The sequence below is a fragment of the Eleutherodactylus coqui genome, chromosome 6 (genome assembly GCF_035609145.1).
Source record: "Eleutherodactylus coqui strain aEleCoq1 chromosome 6, aEleCoq1.hap1, whole genome shotgun sequence".
NCBI classification, from domain to species: domain Eukaryota; kingdom Metazoa; phylum Chordata; class Amphibia; order Anura; family Eleutherodactylidae; genus Eleutherodactylus; species Eleutherodactylus coqui.
Genome location: NC_089842.1, coordinates 188,049,777 through 188,074,857, shown reverse-complemented (window position 1 = coordinate 188,074,857; position 25,081 = coordinate 188,049,777). Strand labels below are relative to the sequence as shown.

General features: G+C 47.7%; 1 protein-coding gene across 4 annotated transcripts; it reads right to left on the bottom strand.

Annotated features, from left to right (window-relative positions):
• Nucleotides 1-155: 155 nt before the first annotated feature.
• On the bottom strand, nucleotides 156-24,804 carry FAM177A1 (family with sequence similarity 177 member A1). 4 transcript variants are annotated; one of them, XR_010793219.1, is made up of 6 exons: nucleotides 24,666-24,804; nucleotides 23,306-23,482; nucleotides 20,266-20,341; nucleotides 4,757-4,854; nucleotides 1,435-3,801; nucleotides 156-830 (listed from the first exon to the last, which is right to left on the bottom strand). XR_010793219.1 is itself a non-coding variant. In XM_066608472.1 (5 exons), the coding sequence occupies exons 1-5, from the start codon at nucleotides 24,678-24,680 to the stop codon at nucleotides 3,595-3,597; spliced, it is 573 nt and encodes a 190-aa protein (XP_066464569.1). In that variant the 5' UTR covers nucleotides 24,681-24,804; the 3' UTR covers nucleotides 156-3,594. The 4 variants fall into 4 exon arrangements, 3 of the variants coding, with proteins under 3 accessions (XP_066464569.1, XP_066464570.1, XP_066464571.1); XM_066608472.1 differs by having other exon boundaries at nucleotides 156-3,801; XM_066608473.1 differs by having other exon boundaries at nucleotides 156-3,801; nucleotides 20,266-20,332.
• Between the last annotated feature and the right edge of the window lie 277 nt (nucleotides 24,805-25,081).

Below are 25,081 nucleotides of genomic sequence, written 5' to 3'. Positions count from 1 at the left end.
GTGGCCATTTCTAGCTCCATTAAATAAGGTTCAAAACTCAAAGATCTTTGCAAACTTGCATCTTAACTTTTGTTCTTGTAACCAAAGCTCTATGGTAGAATCTGAACCGGTTAAGATAAATGTAGTCCAGTCATGAAAGCAATGAACGCAATCAGCAGGTTTTAGAATGCCACAGCATCCACTTTATTAGCGATGCAATAAATAAATACATATAAAACAGACTGTTCCCTGTGTCAAACTGCATTGTTCACAGCAGGCAACAAAGTGAAACCCAACTGCATCATATCTGGTATAAACGTTCATTGTAAAAGGTTTGCCATTTGTTTTTATAGGAAACACGTTAGAAGGGCTCTTCTTTCATCCACCACTTCCGCCTACATAGCAGAAGGTAACATAGCTTGAGTTGTGCGGGTTGAAGCATCTGTAGATGGAGAACCCATTTACTGTGGTATATCAGATGTTGCTGAACTACACATCTCACTATATTCAGCCCGTCCCTGAGCTACATGCTAGTTATACACTGCAGTTCAGTACTTCAGCATATATAAAAGATGACTCATCAGAACACAGTACTATTTTCAGTTTCCCAAAACGCAAACAAGCTTGTACTGATGTTCATGTGAACCGTAAATACCTGGTAACATACACTTTCATTGGAGAGGGGCAAAAATGACAAAGTCCATATTTTATAAAATAACTAATACTGTACATTAGTCTATATTACGTACATTATATTTCAAGAAGTCAGTAAGTTTTTTTTATAAACCTGTTTGCACACCCCGATTTTGGTATTATTTGTGGACAGTGCCAGATCTCATTAGCCAATGACGCTTAGGGCTCATGTCCACGGGCAAAATAAGAATTAAAATCCGCAGCGGATTTTAACTCTTCTCCTGCCCGCGGATCCGCACCCCATAGGGATGCATTGACCACCCGCGGGGTAGATAAATACCTGCGGATGGTCAATAAAAGGGATTTAAAAAAAAAAAGGAGCATGAAAAAATCTGGACCATGCTCCATTTTCATGCGGGTCTCCCGCGGGGACGGCTCCCGCGGGCTTCTATTGAAGCCTATGGAAGCCGTCCGGATCCGCGGGAGACAAAAATCGGGATTTACTCACACGCTCCGTTTCTTCTCTTCGCGCGGCACCATCTTCTCTCCGTCGCGGCCGGATCTTTTTTCTTCGGGACGGCGCATGCGCGTGGCACGTCACCGACGTCATCATGCGCATCCGCCGAGCCGAAGAAAGAAGATCCGGCCGCGACGCAGAGAAGATGACGCCGCGGCGAAGAGAAGAAACGGAGCGGATGGGAGGTGAGTTTATTCTCATTTATTCCTATTTTCAGCCTTCATGTCCGCAGGGCAGGAGGGACCCGCTGCAGATTCTCCATGGAGAATCCAGAGCTGGCCTGATTTTCCCCGTGGACATGAGGCCTTAGGAAAAAAAAGAGCGTATGGATTTTTTCCCCCAAACTTTCTTATCTAGCTAGAGATTAATGTAAAAGTGTCCAGCAGCCTTCCATATGTACATTTGACGAAGCTGTGCCAGCAACAATGTTTATAACATCTATAGTATACTTAAGCTTTCTGAACGAACATTAAGGAACCTTTCCCACAGGACTGAATAGAACGTCCCGCAAGCTTCTGTATATTCTGCATCAAAATCTGCAGGTCCAACTGCGGATTTTGATGTGGAATTGAAAATGGCTCGAAACCTGCCTGCAATTCCCATCAACTTCCACAGCTAGACCTGCAGATTTTGGAGTGGAATTCTGCAGCTTTGGCTGCTCATGCCGTTTAAGTAATTTTGACCATAGGATGCTAATCCAACTATAAAATGTTACGTTCAGTGCTTCAGCCACAGCTGAATTAAAGGAGTTTTCCAGGACTACACTATGGGTGACCTATCCTTATAACAGATCATTAATAGCTGATCCACAGGTTATGCTGCTTGAGATCTCCAACGATCAGCTGACAGAAGAGGCTGCAGCGTTCTGGTAAGTGCTGCAGACTCTTCTCAAGCCTGTGCTGTCACTTTCATTGGTTACCTTGTCTGAAAGCACCTCAGTCCCATTTAAGTGAATGGGATTGAGATGCTATACCAGGCACATCCACTATACAAAGCACGGCACTGTGCCTGGTATGAACTGAAGTGGCCGCGGTGCTCACCCATGTGCCACTGTCATTTCAATCAGCTGATCAGCGGGGATCTCAAACTAGGGCCGTCTGCCAATCAACTATGTATGACCTACCCTGAGAATAGGTTAATAGTTTACTGCTAGAAAACCAATTTAATTCTCAATTATTTTGTGTCTTTGTTGGGGGCAAAACAGGATTGAACTGCAACTGATAAAAACAAGAAGTCTTGACTGCCAATTTTTTTTGGTTGAACTGTATTTACATATTGTTTGTGGATAAAACTTTTTTTTTTTTTAATCAGCAGGCCTATATACTCGTATAACCAGTTTAGTAGACAGTATTAAATGTATTGAAAGCCTTAACAGCACTTGACAACAATAGAACGCAATGTTATGGAACAGTTTTTAAAGTGAAGATACACTTGTTAAAGGGGGTTGTCCAGCTTTTAATTAAAAGTTGACCTATCCTCAGGACCGGCCATAAATAGAGCAGCAGGGGTCCCGATCACCTGTTCACAAGGCTGGTGCACTAGTCCATGGAACTGATGTGTGCAAGAAGCACATAGTTCCATTCTCTCTGCAGTAACATGGCATTGCTTGTAAAGTTTCCTATTACATCAATGAGAACTTTGCCTGCAATACCATGCCGTGCCACTGCAGAGAGAATGCTTCTGGCACACAGCAGCTGTGGCCCAGCCTACAGATGATTGGTGAGGGTTCACTTAAGTCCCCTGTTCTACTACTGATGGACTAGCCATAAATACAAGCTGGACAACCCCTTTAAGAGACCATATTGTTTCGAGTTCAAAATTTTGTGCCGATTTATTATCATTTTTTTTAATACAATATATATCGTTCTAGTGGTTAGAGCTCCAGTTGCTCAGCCTCTGTACAGACATAAATATAAAGGATAATTGCCTACATTTATCACCAGCTGGAGTATACAGCATACAGCAGATTGAGTTTGATGTATAACAGTATGTATGCAGTGAGCTCCCTCTAGTGGCAACTGCAGGCACCCAGAATGTTAAATTTATCATCAGTCTATGCAGGGCATTTGAAACTGTTTCAGCTAAAGGGATTTCTAACTGCTATAAATGAAATTAATCTACACAGAATTTTGAACTCACTTAAAGGCAAAAAACAAAATGCTGTTCAAGGGTTATCATGAAGACATACATGCATGCATGTTTAGTTTGTATTGAATATAGTAACATGGTAATATTATGTACACTACATTTTTACAAATGGATGACAAGCCCCGAGCACTTGTGTGTCTCCTTCACACATTTCAAAACCAGCAGGCAAGTAGCAACAACCCTGTGAATAGAGACGGCTCCCTGCTGCTGGGTTTTAGGAATGTATGCTATTACCACATACTTGGGACTCAAGTAACAGAGAAAGGCACAGTTTTCGTTTTGGCAGGTGTTGCTTTTCCAAGTAAATCCAGACTCTTCTAAGTCGGGACAGTGGACAGTTCCTGCTTCTGGGCCAAGTTTACAGAGTCATCGCCTTCCATTACAAAACTGATGTTGACAAAGGAGCTGGTGGCTTCGGGCTGCTCCGACTGAATGCTGGGCTCGCTCTGCTGCTGGCCGTGCTGCTCTTGGTACTGTTTCTCCGCCTGCTCGGACAGTTCATTCTCTTCTTCCTCCTCTTCGACCTACAAATAAGAAGTGTGCAGAAAGAAATGTATTCTTATAAATATTACCTACCTCAAGACTAAGGGTCAATGCACATAGGCGGATTTGAATTACGGAATCCGGAGAAAGCGTCCGCTTCCGGATTCCGCAGTAAATACTGCCTATAGCATGCAATGCAAAAATGATTCTTCATGCACACGAGCGGAAACCAATTACGCATGCTCCATTTTCATTTTTCTTTGGATTCCGCATGAATAGCTTCCACTGAAGTCAATGGAAGCTGTCCGGGCTGCGGATTCCACGGGAAAAGCAGGAGTTAGAAAAAAATAAATAAATAAAAAAAATTGTACTGCGCATTTCCGACAGCGAGCCGTGCGATCATCCACAGTACAAAGAGAAGAAAATGAAAGCAGGTACACATGGACGGCGTTGCTGCCAGGGCTGGATTCCACATGTGAAATCCGAACCACCCATGTGAATGCAGTCTAAAAGCTGGACATATCCACTTACTGTTAAAGGAATATTACTGGTAATTTTTATTGATGATTTGTTCTCAAGATAGGTCATGACTAGCTGATCGGCTGAGGTCCACTGATTGGGACACTGGCCAATCAGTTGTTCGGGTGCCTGCAGTCACCAACAAAACACATGATACGGTTCTGGCACAGTTGTTATTAAAATTAGTGAGAGCTATGCCTAAATTACCAGCCGTGGCCACTACACCGGGGTCGGAACTATTGGCTTCCTATTCGTACACTGTTTTGTCACTGACAGTGGGCGGCCGAACATCTGATTGATCTTGGTCTTGAAAGACAGACCCAGCCGATCAACTGTTGCTGACTTATCCTAAGAATAGGTCATCAATAATAATAATAATAATTATTTAAAAAAAAAAAAAACGCCCCCAAAACTACTACTCCCCACAAAACTCTAACCAGAATAAATATAGGTCTGAGCAAATGCGATAGTACTTACCTCTTTCTGCATCCTGTAATATTCATCAATCGCATACTGGTACTTTGGGGTACTGACCCCCAGAACTGATGCTATTTTTTCTCCTAAGAAGTCGCAAACTAGAAAAATAGAAGTGATTACATATAATCATCACAGCAAAAACCCAGCATCTCAATTACAGCGCTAACCCCCCCCCCCCCCTTATGTAGAAAGCGTTATGCTTTTTTAATATATTATTAAACTATATCTGTATTGGGGCTGCGAACATTTTGAAGAATACTTTTAATATAGCAGATAATTATATAAAGGGGGGGGGGGGGGGGGGGGGGTTGGCAAGACTCAACTTTGAAACGTGCCGCCACTGCAGTGCTGCCGGTCAGGTCCTGGAAGCTCCTGCTGCTGTCACATGCATTTTGTCACTCGTGATTGCTGCAGCCAAACTTTAGACTTAGTGGTCACTTGTTCATAAACAGCATGTGATTATTGAGTATAATGGAGTATGAGGTCATCACTGCATGGGGGCCAAAGTGGCAGGACAAATAAGGGCCATTTACATGGGATGATTATTACGCGAAATTCGTTCAAACGAAAGAAAATGTGCGCTAATCATTACATCTAAATGCAAAAATGTTTACTATAGAATGTAAGGCGCTGAGCAAGATGACAGCAGTGATCTGCCTGTCTAAACACTCTACATGAGTGCCAATAGCCTAAGCGGGATGCCAGAGCTTGTGCAGTCATTTAGCCGACAGTCGGCCCATGTAAGCCCAGAATTAAAGCCCATTTACACGAAAAGATAATCTTTCAAAGGACTGAAAGATTTTGCGATCTATTTGCATAAAATGTGAAGGTCATTAACACTTTATCATATTCATTTGGATGTAAAAGGGCTTCCAGGAACTTTTGTAGAGCCCAGCGTGTGATTAATCACACGCCCAGCTGTGCACACAGCTGCATTGTTCTCTTCCTGGCTGCCTGCAGCTTACAATGTTATCTGCTGACTCCCTTGGAGATTAAATATCTCTCAACAGACCTTATGCGTTATCACTCAGTGTCTGAACAATGGATTTCAAGTTCACCTTAAAATAATCATTCAAGCGAAAACTGCACAACACCAGCATTTACATGTAAAAATTATTGCTAATTTTCGGTCGTTTAAATGAATTTTGAGCGATAATTGTTAAGTGTAAATGGGCCTTTAACCCCTTAAGGACCAGGCTGTCTTGTACCTTAAGGACCAGACACTTTTTAGGGATTTTACTAGAGATGAGCGAGCACCAAAATGCTCGGGTGCTCGTTACTCGAGACGAACTTTTCACGATGCTCGAGGGTTCGTTTCGAGTAACGAACCCCATTGAAGTCAATGGGCGACCCGAGCATTTTTGTATATTGCCGATGCTCGCTAAGGTTTTAGTTTGTGAAAATCTGGGCAATTCAAGAAAGTGATGGGAACGACACAGCAACAGATAGGGCAGGCGAGGGGCTACATGTTGGGCTGCATCTCAAGTTCCCAGGTCCCACTATTAAGCCACAATAGCGGCAAGAGTGGGCCCCCCCCCCCCTCCCAACAACTTTTACTTCTGAAAAGCCCTCATTAGCAATGCATACCTTAGCTAAGCACCACACTACCTCCAACAAAGCACAATCACTGCCTGAATGACACTCCGCTGCCACTTCTCCTGGGTTACATGCTGCCCAACCCCCCCCCCCCCACACGACCCAGTGTCCACAGCGCACACCAAACTGTCCCTGCCCAGCCTTCAGCTGCCCTCATGCCACGCCACCCTCATGTCTATTTATAAGTGCGTCTGCCAGAGGAAAAGCAGGCACACACTGCAGAGGGTTGGCACGGCTAGGCAGCGACCCTCTTTAAAAGGGGCAGGGCGATAGTCCACAATGCTGTACAGAAGCAATGAGAAATCCAATCCTGTGCCACCTCCATCTGGAGCTGCACACGTGGGCATAGCAATGGGGAACCTATGTGCCACACACTATTCATTCTGTTAAGGTGTCTGCATGCCCCAGTCAGACCGCGTTTTTTTATAAATAGTCACAGGCAGGTACAACTCCGCAATGGGAATTCCGTGTGCACCCACAGCATGGGTGGCTCCCTGGAACCCACCGGCTGTACATAAATGTATCCCATTGCAATGCCCTGGACAGCAGAGCTAACGTCAGATTAAATGCAGGTGGGCTTTGGCCCACACTGCATGCCCCAACCTGACCGGGGTTTTTAATTCATAGACACAGGCAGGTACAACTCCCTATTGTCCCTGTGGACCGACAGCATGGGTGGGTGCCAGGAAGCCACCGGCGGTACATAAATATATCCCATTGCATTGCCCATCACAGCTGAGGTAATGTCATGTTTAAAGCAGGTGGGCTTCGGCCCACACTGCATGCCCCAGTCAGACTGGGGTTCTTTAGAAGTGGACACATGCAGTTACAACTCCCTGTGGACCCACAGCATGGGTGGGTGCCAGGAAGCCACCGGCGGTACATAAATATATCCCATTGCAGTGCCCAACACAGCTGATGTAACGTCAGCTGTAATGCAGGTGGACAAAAAATTCATTTGATTACACTGTAGGCGAGGGCCCCCAAAAATTGGTGTACCAACAGTACTAATGTACCTGACAAAAATTGCCCATGCCCAACCAAGAGGGCAGGTGAAACCCATTAATCGCTTTGGTTAATGTGGCTTAATTGGTAACTAGGCCTGGAGGCAGCCCAGTAAAAATAAAAATTGGTTGAGGTGAAAGTTTCAACGCTTTAATGAGCATTGAAACGTATAAAAATTGTTTACAAAAATTATATGACTGAGCCTTGTGGGCCTAAGAAAAATTGCCCGTTCGGCGTGATTATGTGAGGTTTCAGGAGGAGGAGGAGCAGGAGGAGGAGGAGGAATATTATACACAGATTGATGAAGCAAAACGGTCCCCGTTTTGGATGGTGATAGAGAACGATGCTTCCATCCGCGGGTGCAGCCTACGTATTGTTTAGATATCGCTGCTGTCCGCTGGTGGAGAAGAAAAGTCTGGGGAAATCCAGGCTTTGTTCATCTTGATGACTGTAAGCCTGTCGGCACTGTCGGTTGACAGGTGGGTACGCTTATCCGTGATGATTCCCCCAGCCACACTAAACACCCTCTCTGACAAGACGGTAGCCGCAGGACAAGCAAGCACCTCCAGGGCATACAGCGCGAGTTCAGGCCACGTATCCAGCTTCGACACCCAGTAGTTGTAGGGGGCAGAGGCGTCACGGAGGACGGTCGTGCGATCGGCTACGTACTCCCTCACCATCCTTTTACAGTGCTCCCGCCGACTCAGCCTTGACTGGGGACTGGTGACACAGTCTTGCTGGGGAGCCAGAAAGCTGGCAAAGGCCTTGGATAATGGTCCCCTGCCTGCGCTGTACATGCTGCCTGATCTCTGCGCCTCCCCTGCTACCTGGGCCGCGGAAATGCGCCTTCGGCCACTAGCGCTGCCGGATGGGAAGTTTACCATCAGTTTGTCCACCAGCGCCCTGTGGTATAGCATCATTCTCGAACCCCTTTCCTCTTCGGGAATGAGAGTGGAAAGGCTCTCCTTATACCGTGGGTCGAGCAGTGTGTACACCCAGTAATCCATAGTGGCCAGAATGCGTGTAACGCGAGGGTCACGAGAAAGGCATCCTAACATGAAGTCAGCCATGTGTGCCAGGGTACCTGTACGCAACACATGGCTATCCTCACTCGGAAGATCACTTTCAGGATCCTCTTCCTCCTCTGGCCATACACGCTGAAAGGATGACAGGCAAGCAGCATGTGTACCCTCAGCAGTGGGCCAAGCTGTCTCTTCCCCCTCCTCCTCATGCTCCTCCCCCCCTCCTCCTCTGGCCATACACGCTGAAAGGATGACAGGCAAGCAGCATCTGTACCCTCAGCAGTGGGCCAAGGTGTCTCTTCCCCCTCCTCCTCATGCTCCTCCCCCTCCTCAACGCGCTGAGATATTGACATGAGGGTGCTCTGACTATCCAGCGACATACTGTCTTCCCCCGCCTCCGTTTCCGAGTGCAAAGCGTCTGCCTTTATGCTTTGCAGGGAACTTCTCAAGAGGCATAGCAGAGGAATGGTGACGCTAATGATTGCAGCATCCCCGCTCAGCATCTGGGTAGACTCCTCAAAGTTTCCAAGGACCTGGCAGATGGCTGCCAACCAGGCCCACTCTTCTGTAAAGAATTGAGGAGGCTGACTCCCACTACGCCGCCCATGTTGGAGTTGGTATTCCACTATAGCTCTACGCTGCTCATAGAGCCTGGCCAACATGTGGAGCGTAGAGTTCCACTGTGTGGGCACGTCACACAGCAATCGGTGCACTGGCAGATGAAACCGATGTTGCAGGGTCCGCAGGGTGGCAGCGTCCGTCTTGGAGTTGCGGAAATGTGCGCTGACCCGGCGCACCTTTCCGAGCAGGTATGACAAGTGTGGGTAGCTTTTCAGAAAGCGCTGAACCACCAAATTAAAGACATGGGCCAGGCATGGCACGTGCGTGAGGCTGCCGAGCTGCAGAGCCACCACCAGGTTACGGCCGTTGTCACACACGACCATGCCCGGTTGGAGGCTCAGCGGCGCAAGCCAGCGGTCGGTCTCTTCTGTCAGACCCTGCAGCAGTTCGTGGGCCATCTGACTCTTCTCTTCTAAGCTGAGTAGTTTCAGCACGGCCTGCTGACGCTTGCCCACCGCTGTGCTGCCATGCCGCGCGACACCGACTGCTGGCGACGTGCTGCTGCTGACACATCCTGATTGCGAGACAGAGGTTGCGTAGGAGGAGGAGGAGGGTGGTTTAGTGGAGGAAGCATACACCGACACAGATACCACCACCGAGCTGGGGCACGCAATTCGGGGGGTGGGTAGGACGTGAGTGGTCCCAGGCTCTGACTCTGTCCCAGCCTGCACTAAATTCACCCAATGTGCCGTCAGGGAGATATAGTGGCCCTGCCCGCCTGTGCTTGTCCACGTGTCTGTTGTTAAGTGGACCTTGGCAGTAACCGCGTTGGTGAGGGCGCGTACAATGTTGCGGGAGACGTGGTCGTGCAGGCCTGGGACGGCACATCGGGAAAAGTAGTGGCGACTGGGAACCGAGTAGCGCGGGGCCGCCGCCGCCATCATGCTTTTGAAAGCCTCCGTTTCCACAAGCCTATACGGCAGCATCTCCAGGCTGATCAATTTGGCAATGTGCACGTTTAACGCTTGAGTGTGCGGGTGCGTGGCGGCGTACTTGCGCTCGCGCTCAAACAGTGGCGCTAGCGACGTCTGGACGCTGCGCTGAGACACATTGCTGGATGGGGCCGAGGACAGCGGGGGTCAGGGTGTGGGTGCAGGCCAGGAGACGGTAGTGCCTGTGTCCTCAGAGGGGGGTTGGATCTCAGTGGCAGGTTGGGGCACAGGGGGAGAGGCAGTGGTGCAAACCGGAGGCAGTGAACGGCCTTCGTCCCACCTTGTGGGGTGCTTGGCCATCATATGCCTGCGCATGCTGGTGGTGGTGCCTCCCCAGCTGATCTTGGCGCGACAAAGGTTGCACACCACTGTTCGTCGGTCGTCAGGCGTCTCTGTGAAAAACTGCCACACCGTAGAGCACCTTGACCTCTGCAGGGTGGCATGGCGCGAGGGGGCGCTTTGGGAAACAGTTGGTGGATTATTCGGTCTGGCCCTGCCTCTACCCCTGGCCACCGCACTGGCTCGGCCTGTGCCCACACCCTGACTTGGGCCTCCGCGTCCTCGCCCGCGTCCATGTCCTCTAGGCCTACCCCTACCCCTCAGCATGCTGTATTACCAGTAGTGCAGAAACAGAACGCTGTAATTAAATGTGCCGCTTATTGGCCTGTGGTTGGAGGCTGACTTCGCTTACGGAACGCCAGGAAATAATTTTGCGCAAGCCTGCTGTAACACTTAGCTGACTGCGTATGAATTTGGAGAACTACTACACCCAGCAGAGACCCAGAACACTGAGGACAGTCACAGGCAGCCCAAATAGATTTTTTTCCCCACATTTTTTTGCAAAGGCCCACTGCCTATATTCAATCAATATGTCTTCTGTCCCTGCCTAAGCGCTTCTGGCCCTGGAGTATGTCAAAGAACTGCAGAGTGTTGCACTGTGAACTGCAATACAGCGGTGATTTCACAGCCCAGACAGAGCCAGGAAATAATTTTGCGCAAGCCTGCTGTAACACTTAGCTGGCTGCGTATGAATTTGGAGAACTACTACACCCAGCACAGACCCAGAACACTGAGGACAGTCATAGGCAGCCCAAATAGATTTTTCTCCCCAAATTTTTTTGCAAAGGCCCACTGCCTATATTCAATCAATATGTCTTCTGTCCCTGCTTAAGCGCTTCTGGCCCTGGAGTATTACTGCATGGCGCAATGCTCTGCACGGCCGATATACCCCAAAAAAAAAAAAGTACAACACTGCAAAAAGCAGCCTCCACAGTACTGCACACAGTTAGATGTGGCCCTAAGAAGGACCGTTGGGGTTCTTGAAGCCTAAAATACTCCTAACACTCTCCCTATAGCAGCTCCACCAAGATACCACTTTCCCTCCTCTATGTCAGAACGCATCTGTGGCGAGCCGCGGGAGGGGCCGATTTTTATACTCGGGTGACACCTGATCTCGCCAGCCACTCACTGCAGGGGGTGGTATAGGGCTTGAATGTCACAGGGGGAAGTTGTAATGCCTTCCCTGTCTTTCTATTGACCAGAAAAGCGCGCTAACGTCTCAGAGATGAAAGTGAAAGTAACCCGAACATCGCGTGGTACTCGTTACGAGTAACGAGCATCTCGAACACGCTAATACTCGAACGAGTATCAAGCTCGGACGAGTACGTTCGCTCATCTCTAGATTTTACCCATGTGGTAGTTTTACTGCCCCTTTTTTCCCCTTTTGCTATCAAAATTACCGTGACATATATTTTTAAAAATATTTTCACTGATTTTTTTTCCAGTTTTTTTTAGTTTTATTGGGGGTAAAAAGCTAAAAAACATTTTAACATTTCTAGTAGAGATGAGCCGGCCAACCCCCCCCCCCCCCCCCCCGGCCAAACCCCACACCCCGCATTTGCTCGGACGAGTAATCAGTTACTCGAGAAGACAGACTAATTTTTTAAATTAGTATATTTACACTAAAATGAAGTATGGGAACAGGTTCCTTATTTTGTTTTGGACGGTTTGGTATATAATATGTATGGTTTTGGATTACAGGGAGCTTATAGCGACATTTTTGGTTGGCGTCGGTTTTGGGTTATTTCTTTCTTATGTGTGTCTTGTTGTTTTATTCTGGAATTTTGTTTTACTTATGTATGTAATTATGTTTTTTTTACTATTTATGTCCCCCATATCATCATGTAACACCTCTGGAGGACATTCACATGTTTTTTATTTGACACTTTCCCACTGTAGCTGGGGCAGCCATAGGAGCCCCAGTTATAGGGGAAAGCAACGCCTGTAGTGACATGTAGGGTCAAGTATGACCCTCCAGCTCTGCTGTAGCAAGGAACCCCGGTGGTCACGTGACCCCCGGGCTCCCGTAGTGAAAGTTACATTGTACTTTCACTTTCTAGTACACAGCACTCATTGAGCACTGTGTACTTGGGGGAAGCAGAAGGCAGAAAGGGTAAATAACCTGGAGAAGAAGGCAGGAGGGTTATCAGCTGTCATTAACAACCGATAACCCGTTCCTGTCTCTGACTGATTGCAGAGTCAGGAGACTTAAAGCGCCGCTGTAATTTTACATATGGCGGTGCTTTAAGCCCAGGACCAGGCACCGTAAATTTACAGTGCCTGATCCTTAATCAGTTTAGGGCCAGTATATTCTTTTTTGCCTTTCTTTTATACAGTTATGTGCCATCGCGCAAACTTTAAAAAAAAAATCTTGGACAACTGCTTTAATAGGCATTATATAACTAAAAGTTAGGGCTATACAGTGATGCTGTGGCCTATAGTACAAGAGGCAGGATTGCTACTTCAGATGATCAAGACATATTAGAATACCCCATCTGTTCGGTTGTGTTATCCCAGTGCAACATCAATACAGACATATTACACAGCTAAATAAACAGCTATGTGCAACTACGATCAAACTGCGGTTCCATTCATATGATACTGCACTTGTAAACTCTAAACCCACAGCTGTTCTGCTCATTATATGATACTGTTCAGGAACCCCAGAGCTCATCGGCTTGTCACGCACACTGAGCAAGTACAAACTGCAGGAAATAATGAGGGGAGTAAACGGATGACTGCTGGCATTTCTCCGTAAGGTGTGTCTAGTATATTCTGCAAATGCACCTGTAACCATTAGCAGTAAAAGGAAGCTCTATAGGGTGCTTTCCAAGGGTAATGCCACACGAATGTATTTGCACGCTCAATATGCAGCGATTTCAATGGGTTGGTTCAAATGCATGTACTTTAACTCCGCATTTCGGTTGTGCAAAACAAAAAAGGGGGAGAAAGCTCTATTTTTCTCTGCCTGTGAGAACCAAAAATCTCCATAGAAGTCAATGGGTATGCGCAAATGCGCACAAAATACGCTAGTACATGTATGAAACACTGCGTAATTGTGCAGGAATAAACTAGAATTAACTAGACTCCACCAATTAAAATGGCTAATATTTTTTTTTGCCACGCATGATGCACATAAGCGGAAAAAGTACAGTAAAATACGCGGATGTGCGCACAAACAAACATCGTTCATTTGTTAAAAAGACCACACATGGAGGTTGTAAAAAATATTTCATACTAATAACAAGCAAATTTTCGATGTAAAACGCCAATATTCATGTGCAATATTGAGTGCAGAGAGTGGTAGAGGGACCTTGGTGCCCGAAGGTTAGTTTGTTGGCTTAGGTTTATGAATATTTCATGGCAGCATGGGACAATAACGGGAGTGACATGATATAAAACTACGTCCACCTACAAGTCTCTATAGTCTAATGCAATGTACTAGTCGGCTTGATACAATGATGGAGAAAGTGATTTTGATTGTCACATGCATTTCTTCGATATGCTGTGAAATGTCTATGTTCTTTGGTTATTGTAATTTGCACTTTGTATTATTTAAAAAACCTAATAGAGAGTTATTAAAAAAACAACAAAAAAACAAAAAACACACCACACTCATGCGTGTGCAAAGTTTACAATGGCCAATGATCAGAAACAAACGTTTGTTTATCTGCCTAATCATCAGCCCGTCTAAATATTCTGACCGCAGCCTATGAATGAGCAAACTCATTCATCGGATCTCTCACGCTAGCACAAAAACGATCCCTGGTCAGCAGCACATCCTCTATATAAACAGGAGGGTGTGCTGCCAAGTATGGGGACTAATATTTGTATGGTTGAACTTCTAACATAACATACTGATGACCGATTGGATACGAGTATGAATACTAAAATGAGCTGAATTTAACTACCGTGTCTTCCCGAAAATAAGCCCTACACTGATTTTTGGGAAGGCTTGAAATATAAGCCTTCACCCGAAAATAAGCTTTAACTAAACTACCTGAAACCCCCCCCCCCCCAAAAAAAACCCCAAATCAATACTCACCTGGCCCACGACATCTGAGTCCCTTGCGCTGGGGCAAGCTGCCGTGTCCTCTGCACTGACATATCACCCCCAGCAAAGTGAGTGCTGTTATTGGATCGAGCACCAGCCAATCAGAGCCAGCGCTCAATCCAATCACAGCACTCGCTTTGCTGGAGGCGGGGTATTCAAAGCCCCGTAACCAGAAAGAGTGATATGTCAGTGCAGGGGACACGGCAGCCTGCCGCAGCACCGGGGCCAAGCACGAGAGACCCAGATGCCTCAGACCAGGTAAGTATAACACCCTCCCCACCCCTCCCAAAAATCAGACACTGTGCCTCTTTTGGGGCAAAACTTAATATAAGACAGTGTCTTATTTTCTGGGAAACACGGTAGTAAATATCACCACCCCGAGGAACAGATTCGTTTTTTTCCTGCTGAATTACAGAAGAACATTCATCTTCAGTAGAGATGAACGAGCACCAAAATGCTCGGGTGCTCGTTACTCGGGACGAAAATTTCGCGATGCTCGAGGGTTCGTTTCGAGTAACGAACCCCATTAAAGTCAATGGGCGACTCAAGCATTTTTGTATATCGCCGATGCTCGCTAAGGTTTCCATTTGTGAAAATCTGGGCAATTCAAGAAAGTGATGGGAACGACACAGCAACGGATAGGGCAGACGAGGGGCTACATGTTGGGCTGCATCTCAAGTTCCCAGGTCCCACTATTAAGCCACAATAGCGGCAAGAGTGGGCCCCCCCCCCCCCCTTCCAACAACTTTTATTTCTGAAAAGCCCTCATTAGCAATGCATACCTTAGCTAAGTACCACACTACCTCCAACAAAGCACAATCACTGCCTGCATGACACTCCGCTGCCACTTCTCCTGGGTTACATGCTGCCCAACCCCCCCCCCACACGACCCAGTGTCCACAGCGCACACCAAACTGTCCCTGCGCAGCCTTCAGCTGCCCTCATGCCACACCACCCTCATGTCTATTTATAAGTGCGTCTGCCAGAGGAACCGCAGGCACACACTGCAGAGGGTTGGCACGGCTAGGCAGCGACCCTCTTCAAAAGGGGCGGGGCGATAGCCCACAATGCTGTACAGAAGCAATGAGAAATATAATCCTGTGCCACCGCCATCAGGAGCTGCACACGTGGGCATAGCAATGGGGAACCTATGTGCCACACACTATTCATTCTGTCAAGGTGTCTGCATGCCCCAGTCAGACCGCGTTTTTTAATAAATAGTCACAGGCAGGTACAACTCCGCAATGGGAATTCCGTGTGCACCCACAGCATGGGTGGCTCCCTGGAACCCACCGGCTGTACATAAATGTATCCCATTGCAGTGCCCATCACAGCTGAGGTAACATCCGATTAAATGCAGGTGGGCTTCAGCCCACACTGCATGCCTCAACCTGACCGGGGTTTTTAATTCATAGACACAGGCAGGTACAACTCCCTATTGTGAAGTCCCTGTGGACCGACAGCATGGGTGGGTGCCAGGAAGCCACCGGCGGTACATAAATATATCCCATTGCATTGCCCATCACAGCTGAGGTAATGTCATGTTTAATGCAGGTGGGCTTCGGCCCACACTGCATGCCCCAGTCAGACTGGGGTTCTTTAGAAGTGGACACATGCAGTTACAACTCCCTGTGGACTGACAGCATGGGTGGCTCCCTGGAACCCACCGGCTGTACATAAATGTATCCCATTGCAGTGCCCATCACAGCTGATGCAACGTCAGCTTTAATGCAGGTGGGCAAAAAATTACTAGGATTACACTGTAGGCGAGGGCCCCAAAAAATTGGTGTACCAACAGTACTAATGTACGTCAGAAAAATTGCCCATGCCCAACCAAGAGGGCAGGTGAAACCCATTAATCGCTTTGGTTAATGTGGCTTAATTTGTAACTAGGCCTGGAGGCAGCCCAGTTAAAATAAAAATTGGTTCAGGTGCAAGTTTCAACGCTTTAATCGAGGCTTTGTTCATCTTGATGAGTGTAAGCCTGTCGGCACTGTCGGTTGACAGGCGGGTACGCTTATCCGTGATGATTCCCCCAGCCACACTAAACACCCTCTCTGACAAGACGGTAGCCGCAGGACAAGCAATCACCTCCAGGGCATACAGCGCGAGTTCAGGCCACGTGTCCAGCTTCGATACCCAGTAGTTGTAGGGGGCAGAGGCGTCACGGAGGACGGTCGTGCGATCGGCTACGTACTCCCTCACCATCCTTTTACAGTGCTCCCGCCGACTCAGCCTTGACTGGGGACTGGTGACACAGTCTTGCTGGGGAGCCAGAAAGCTGTCAAAGGCCTTAGAGAGTGTTCCCCTGCCTGTGCTGTACATGCTGCCTGATCTCCGCGCCCCCCCTGCTACCTGGCCCTCGGAACTGCGCCTTCGGCCACTAGCGCTGTCGGATGGGAATTTTACCATCAGTTTGTCCACCAGGGTCCTGTGGTATAGCATCACTCTCGAACCCCTTTCCTCTTCGGGTATGAGAGTGGAAAGGTTCTCCTTATACCGTGGGTCGAGCAGTCTGTACACCCAGTAATCCATAGTGGCCAGAATGCGTGTAACACGAGGGTCACGAGAAAGGCATCCTAACATGAAGTCAGCCATGTGTGCCAGGGTACCTGTACGCAACACATGGCTGTCCTCACTAGGAAGATCACTTTCAGGATCCTCCTCCTCCTCCTCCTCAGGCCATACACACTGAAAGGATGACAGGCAAGCAGCATGGGTACCCTCAGCAGTGGGCCAAGCTGTCTCTTCCCCCTCCTCCTCATCCTCCTCCTCCTCAACGCGCTGAGATATAGACAGGAGGGTGCTCTGACTATCCAGCGACATACTGTCTTCCCCCGCCTCTGTTTCCGAGCGCAAAGCGTCTGCCTTTATGCTTTGCAGGGAACTTCTCAAGAGGCATAGCAGAGGAATGGTGACGCTAATGATTGCAGCATCTCCGCTCACCATCTGGGTAGACTCCTCAAAGTTTCCAAGGACCTGGCAGATGTCTGCCAACCAGGCCCACTCTTCTGTAAAGAATTGAGGAGGAGTTGGTATTCCACTATAGCTCTACGCTGCTGGGTAGGACGTGAGCGGTCCCAGGCTCTGACTCTGTCCCAGCCTCCACTAAATTCACCCAATGTGCCGTCAGGGAGATATAGTGGCCCTGCCCGCCTGTGCTTGTCCACGTGTCCGTTGTTAAGTGGACCGTGCCAGTAACCGCGTTGGTGAGGGCGCGTACAATGTTGCGGGAGACGTGGTCGTGCAGGGCTGGGACGGCACATCGGGAAAAGTAGTGGCGACTGGGAATTGAGTAGCGCGGGGCCGCCGCCGCCATCATACCTTTGAAAGCCTCCGTTTCCACAACCCTATACGGCAGCATCTCCAGGCTGATAAATTTGGCTATGTGCACGTTTAACGCTTGAGCGTGCGGGTGCGTGGCGGCGTACTTGCGCTTGCACTCCAACACTTGCGCTAGCGACGGCTGGACGGTGCGCTGAGAGACATTGGTGGATGGGGCCGAGCACAGCGGAGGTGAGGGTGTGGGTGCAGGCCAGGAGACGGTAGTGCCTGTGGCCTGAGAGGGGAGTTGGATCTCAATGGCAGGTTGGGGCACAGGGGGAGAGGCAGCAGTGCAAACCGGAGGCGGTGAACGGCTTTCGTCCCACCTTGTGGGGTGCTTGGCCATCATATGTCTGCGCATGCTGGTGGTGGTGAGGCTGGTGGTGGTGGCTCCCCGGCTGATCTTGGCGCGACAAAGGTTGCACACCACTGTTCGTCGGTCGTCTGCACTCTCAGTGAAAAACTGCCAGACCTTTGAGCACCTCGGCCTCTGCAGGGTGGCATGGCGCGAGGGGGCGCTTTGGGAAACAGTTGGTGGATTATTCGGCCTGGCCCTGCCTCTACCCCTGGCCACCGCACTGCCTCTTCCAACCTGCCCTGCTGCTGCACTTGCCTCCCCCTCTGAAGACCTGTCCTCAGTAGGCGTAGCAAACCAGGTGGGGTCAGTCACCTCATCGTCCTGCTGCTCTTCCTCCGAATCCTCTGTGCGCTCCTCCCACGGACTTACTCCAATTACTACTACCTGAGTGATAGACAACTGTGTCTCATCGTCATCGTCCTCCTCACCCACTGAAAGCTCTTGAGACAGTTGCCGGAAGTCCCCAGCCTCATCCCCCGGACCCCGGGAACTTTCCAAAGGTTGGGCATCGGTCACGACAAACTCCTCCGGTGGGAGAGGAACCACTGCTGTCCATTCTGGGCAGGGGCCCGGGAACAGTTCCTGGGAGTCTGTCTGCTCCTCAGAATGTGTCATTGTAATGGAGTGAGGAGGCTGGGAGGAAGGAGGAGCAGCAGCCAGAGGATTCAGAGTTGCAGCAGTGGACGGCGCAGAATTCTGGGTGGTCGATAGATTGCTGGATGCACTTTCTGCCATCCACGACAGGACCTGCTCACACTGCTCATTTTCTAATAAAGGTCTACCGCGTGGACCCATTAATTGTGAGATGAATGTGGGGACGCCAGAAACGTGCCTCTCTCCTAATCCCGCAGCAGTCGGCTGCGATACACCTGGATTAGGAGCTCGGCCTATGCCCACACCCTGACTTGGGCCTCCGCGTCCTCGCTCGCATCCACGTCCTCTAGGCCTACCCCTACCCCTCAGCATGCTGTATTACCAGTAGTGCAGAAACAGAACGCTGTAATTAAATGTGCTGCTTATTGGCCTGTGGTTGGAGGCTGACTTCCCTTACGGAACGCACAGCAGATCCAGGAAACAATTTTGCGCAGGGCTGCTGTAACGCTTAGCGGCGTATTAATTAGGACTACTACCCCCAGCAGATAGATACTGTAGGCAGCGTATAATATTATGTATACTGTTTCCCTCTGGCGGGATGACGGCGCTGATGTAACAGAGACAGCAGATCCAGGAAACAATTTTGCGCAAGCCTGCTGTAACGCTTAGCTGCGTATTAATTAGGACTACTACCCCCAGCAGATACTGTAGGCAGCGTATAATATTATGTATACTGTTTCCCTCTGGCAGGATGACGGTGGTGATGTAACAGAGACAGCAGATCCAGGAAACAATTTTGCGCAAGGCTGCTGTAACGCTTAGCTACGTATTAATTAGGACTACTACCTACCCCCAGCAGATAGATACTGTAGGCAGCGTATAATATTATGTATACTGTTTCCCTCTGGCGGGATGACGGCGCTGATGTAACAGAGACAGCAGATCCAGGAAACAATTTTGCGCAAGCCTGCTGTAACGCTTAGCTGCCTATTAATTAGGACTACTACCCCCAGCAGACACGCAGTAAACTGAAGACGGTCACAGGCAGCCCAAATATAGTATTTTTCCCCAATTTTTTGGAAAAAGCCCACTGCCTATATAGCCTGAATATCTCTTTCCATGCCTCACCAGTACTGGCCCTATACTGTGTACAATGACTGCAGACTGCGGACGCAATGCTCTGCACGGCCGATATACAAAAAAAAAAAATTGTGCAACACTGCTAAAAGCAGCCTCAACAGTACTGCACACGGTCAGATGTGGCCCTAAGAAGGACCGTTGGGTTCTTGAAGCCTAAAATCACTCCTATCGCTCTCCCTATAGCCGCTCCGGCACCAGCAGCACTTTCCCTGATCTCTGTCAGAATGCATCTGTGGTGAGTCGCGGGAGGGGCCGATTTATATACTCGGGTGACACCTGATCTCGCCAGCCACTCACTGCAGGGGGGTGGTATAGGGCTTGAACGTCGCAGGGGGAAGTTGTAATGCCTTCCCTGTCTTTCTATTGGCCAGAAAAGCGCGCTAACGTCTCAGAGATGAAAGTGAAAGTAACTCGAACATCGCGTGGTGCTCGCCTCTAGTAACGAGCATCTCGAACACGCTAATACTCGAACGAGTATCAAGCTCGGACGAGTACATTCGCTCATCTCTAATCTTCAGACATACCTGAAAGTGTGGATGTTGCAACTCTCAGCATGTAGAACCACAGATATGGGCCCCAAGTTAACTTTGCCTGCAAGAACAATACAAATAAAAATAAAAATGTTATTGATCAATTAGCGATAGTTAATATGTAATCAACTAGAATATGAAAGCATGGTAACTGAAGGCACACTGCAGATCCATCCCATTTCTAGTCTATCAATTTTCTTAGTAGATTAGGACTATTTTTAAAGTTCTTTCTTTTGTCACTTTAGATGAATTGCTGTAATAAAAAAGTTAATTAGTTGCAGGCTGGATTTTACTTTAAAGGGCTTTTTCAGCTTTGACCTACTGAGTAGCTATGCTTAGGATAGGTCCTCAATAATTATTTGGTATGGGTCCACCACCTGACACCTGTGCCGATTAGCTGTTCGCCAACCACAGATGGCTCTGTACACTTTGCAGTGGCCCGGGTTATAATTGCAGACTCTGCTGAATTCAAGGGGAACAGCCTGTGCAATACTAGCCTGAGCTGCTGCAAAATACAGTCATCTTCTTCCTGCTCCACACATTGTTACAGCGACCAGGAAACCACTAACCAGGGTCGTGGACCCCTGCTGATCAACTACTGATGACCTACCTGGAGGACAAGTCACCAATAGTTCAACAAAAGAACTATCGACATAGCTTTCCCAGGGCTAGGTTTTTTGCCGGACAAGTTAAATTTTTAAATGGTACTATTTAATGTTCTGAAAAACTTTAAAAAACTTTAAACTGGAGTGAAATGGAAAAAAACAAAACAAAAACTCAACTCTGCCATCTTTAGGGGGTGTCTTGTTTTTATGACGTACACAATTGAAGAATGACATGTTAACTTTATTCTATGGGTCAGTACGATTATGACAAAAGCAGAATTATATATTGTGTTTTGGTTCTCTTTGCTGTACTAATTTAAAAAATAAAATCGCTTTGCAAAAAAAAAAAATAATTTTCTGCCTCCCACTTCTGACAGCCATAAGTTTTTTGTTTTTTCCCCCCCATCGATATAGTTGTGTGAGGGCTCACTTTTTATGGGACATCTTGTAGTCTCCACTGGTAACATTTTGGAATTCATATGACTTTTGATTACATTTTTTCTTGAAGACAGGGAAACAAAAAATTCTGGCGTGATGTTTTTTTTCCCTTTTCCTTTCTGACGACATTTACCGTGCAGGATTAACAATGCGTTACTATAATAGGTCAGATTTTAAAAAAATAAATAAATATGGAAAAAGAGGGGTTTTAAAAACATCTATCACTTTTCTAATATATTTAGGCTACATTACCATAGGCGAACGTGGCATCAGGCCAAGAAACTCGGCCAGATATCGTGCTTGCTAACATGTGTTGTCATGGAGATACAAAACGTTTTTTTTAATTGAAAAAAAAAACAAATAAAAAAAAACACATTGCTTGCAATCCTCACGCAAGTGTTTCCCATGGATTTCAATGGGAAACACTGCATTGCACTGGCATGCACACACACGGCATGTGAGTGCTATGCAATGGCTTTTAAGATCCCATTGAAAACAATGGATGAGGCGTTCTTAGGAAGAACGGATTCAAAAGAATGGATTTCATATTCATGCAAGTTTTGTGCACATCGCAAGAATATCATTCTTGTGAAGCCCTCAATAAGACTTTTTTTTGTAAGTCATTTTTAAATTTATTTTATAGTCGTTTTAAGGCACTTGAACTTGCGATTCTTTGCCCTATTACTACATTATACTGCGTTCTGACAGAAAGTCTATTCCAAACTGCGCCCCCGCGATAAGATATGTTAAAATTGACAGAGGCATTTAAAGTGTTAACAACCGAAATCGTCAAAAACAGCCGGCACTCTCTGTGTATGGAGCAGGATCGGCTACTCATCCTGCTCCATACAAACCCTGCATGCACAAGATGTAAATGTATGCCCTGGGATGTTAAGGGGTTAAAGAGGTGTTGCCATGGGAGACATTTATGCTATCAATTATAATTATATATAGGCCTATAATAAACTATACAATCTGTGGGGTGCAAAGTCTCTGGCAGACAGGATGTAGCACATGGAAGATCGCCCTCTATTAGTGTCTATGAAAGATCAACCGTTTCTGTATGTCCTTAGACTATAACGGAGTGTGACCACACTCATGATTGGTGACAACTAGAGATGAGTGAATATACTCGTTTCGATCGAGCACCGCGATTTTCGAGTACTTCCGTACTCGGGTGAAAAGATTCGGGGGAGCCGGGGGGAGGCGTGGTGGAGCGGAGGGTAGCAGCGGGGAAGAGGGGGGAGCCCTCTCTCTCTCCCTCTCCCCCCCACAACCCCCCACTCACCCACGGCGCCCCCCCCGAATCTTTTCGCCCGAGTACGGAAGTACTCGAAAATCGCGGCGCTCGGGCAAAAAAGGGGCGTGCCCGAGTAGGTTCGCTCATCTCTAGTGACAATCGACGTAGTCAAACCCTTAACAATATACACATTTATATAGTAGCAATTTTAAAAAAATTAACCGTGAGTCAATCTGCATATCACATACATATTTATATTACTATATATGTATTATTACACTATGCAGGAGACAGGTCCGATGTCTGACTTTTCTCCTGCATAGCGTAATATACATATGCAGAAGAGAACCCCGATGTCTGTTCCCTCTTCTGTATAGTGTTAGAAACAGGTGTCGGAGCCATGTAAAAAAATCTGAATGTCGATGAGGTCTGTCACTGGATTGCAAAGGGTTAAAATATCAGGATGGTGCTGCTTCCAGGACTTAGAATTGGTTGTACCCAATCACGGAAAAAACCCCATAAAACATTGGGACCCTCTGCCCACTTCCCCCCTATCTGGTTTGATCATTGTGCACTGCCTTTGTCCCACTGGCTCTTCTGGACGCACAGCATTTGCAGGATCTGCCTATATGGTACAAACATCATTACATACCACTAACCGGCGGTGCAGCGAAGCAATGCTCCCAAAAAGAGGACTTACTACTAAACCATCATTGGGTAGCCGCAATGATCTGAGGTCACTGTCACTTACTGGGTCAACAGTCGGCAGAAGATCTCTTCGTTCCTGCAGCTCCTCTTCCTCGTCTGTACTATACTCCTCCATGGTTTCACCGCTGGCAAAGTGGATAATTCTTCGAGGAATTTTTTTCTTCCTCCGTACATCTCCGAGCTCCACGCTTTCAAACTCACGGTCGCCATTAATGACCACCTGTGCCAAGGGGAAGAGGCAAGAAGTCGCCTATTGAACACACATTACACCTCACTATAAGACTCGGACGCAGGCTCTACTCACACCGCATTAATAACGTCTGTTAATCGCATGGGCGGGGAAAGCTCCAGGTGTATACGGAAATAAATACATCAGCAGCATCTATTTGGCTTTCCTGCATTTTTTTTTCTTGCGCAAGCGAAAAAAGCAATATACATGAAAAATGCTTATACACACAGTGAAAACGCCGTGTGTTTAATGGACTAAAATTCCATATCCCCGTGAGGTTGAGGCATAATATTTCTGTTTTCCTGTTTGTGTCTGGAGACAGGAAATCTCTAACTCTAAACACACTGCCCCCTGCTGGTGTGATGGTCTGGGGGACATCACATACGATAGTCTGTCACCCCTAGTAGTGGTACAAGGGACAGTGACAGCTCAGCGATATGTTCAGGACATCCTGCAGCCATGTGTTCCTCTCATGGCGGCTTCCAAGTGGCAGCAGGATAATGCTCAGCCGCACACACAAGGGGGTCACAGGAATGCCTCTGCAACATTGTCACACATTGTCTGGCCTGGTGGCCAGATTGATCATCAATAGAACATGTATGGGACCATCTGGGACGCCAACTGCGACAGCCTATGAGTTTACACGATCTGGAGGTTGTTACAGCAAATGTGGACTGATATGCTGCAGAATACTATACAGAACCTGTATGCCTCCATGCCTGCCCGTATCACATCTTCTATACAAGCTACAGATGTACAACAGGGTTCTAGAGCCTCCATGTGTCCAGATCTCCACAATTAATTGTCCTTTTGCTCTGATATGTAATCCCTTATATTAACGTTACAATCACACAGAGAAACTTTCATTCCATTCCGACAACTCCTTCTGGGGAGGGATGTCACCGACAATGTGTATGTGTAATAGATCTATATTTATATACACACACATATATAGCTCTCTCTACATGTATATATTTCATACATCAGCTCCTCATATTATATACACACACACACCAACATATGTCAGCACTGTATATTATACACATCTAGCAGCGCTGTGTACACTAGTCCGGCAGCTATATAACAGCTGTACACTGTAGTTCCCAATCTGCCGAGTCACGGCCACTAATATAGGGTAACACAAGTAGTGGAGGCTCACTATACCGGCACCGACCTCTCCAGTAGCCATGGTACCGACACCGCTCGCCGCCTGCACACCCGGCAGCCGGGCAACACCACAACGATAGCTAATGGCTAATCCTACACTCTGGAAGGACCTCCTGACGTCAGCAGGTCACATGACATCCTCCAGTCACATGACTGTCTGACAAAGGCAGCCTTGGAGAGCTTCCTGCGCTCAGCAGCAGCTGCAGCCCGTAGAGGGCAGTGTGGAGGCGGAGGGAGCTTCTGGGTGCACAGGATGACGAGGATGGGATGTGAGGGTTAGTTAAGGGGCTCTTGAGGTCACCGGCCATACACAGAAGTAGTCTACTGCTACATTATATCCATTGGTCCTTACTCAAAGGGAAACCAGCGTCCCTTGAATAGCATTACAATTCTTTTACCTTCCCTCCATCTGTAATAGTCTTA

What these genes read in the sequence shown, in the direction of transcription:
- FAM177A1 (XM_066608472.1), bottom strand. An exon ending in TGCAACATCCACACTTTCAG is followed by an intron (nt 4,855 to 20,265) that starts GTATGTCTGAAG and finishes CTATTTTTCTAG; the next exon opens with TTTGCGACTTCTTAGGAGAA. An exon ending in ATTACAGGATGCAGAAAGAG is followed by an intron (nt 3,802 to 4,756) that starts GTAAGTACTATC and finishes TCTTATTTGTAG; the next exon opens with GTCGAAGAGGAGGAAGAAGA.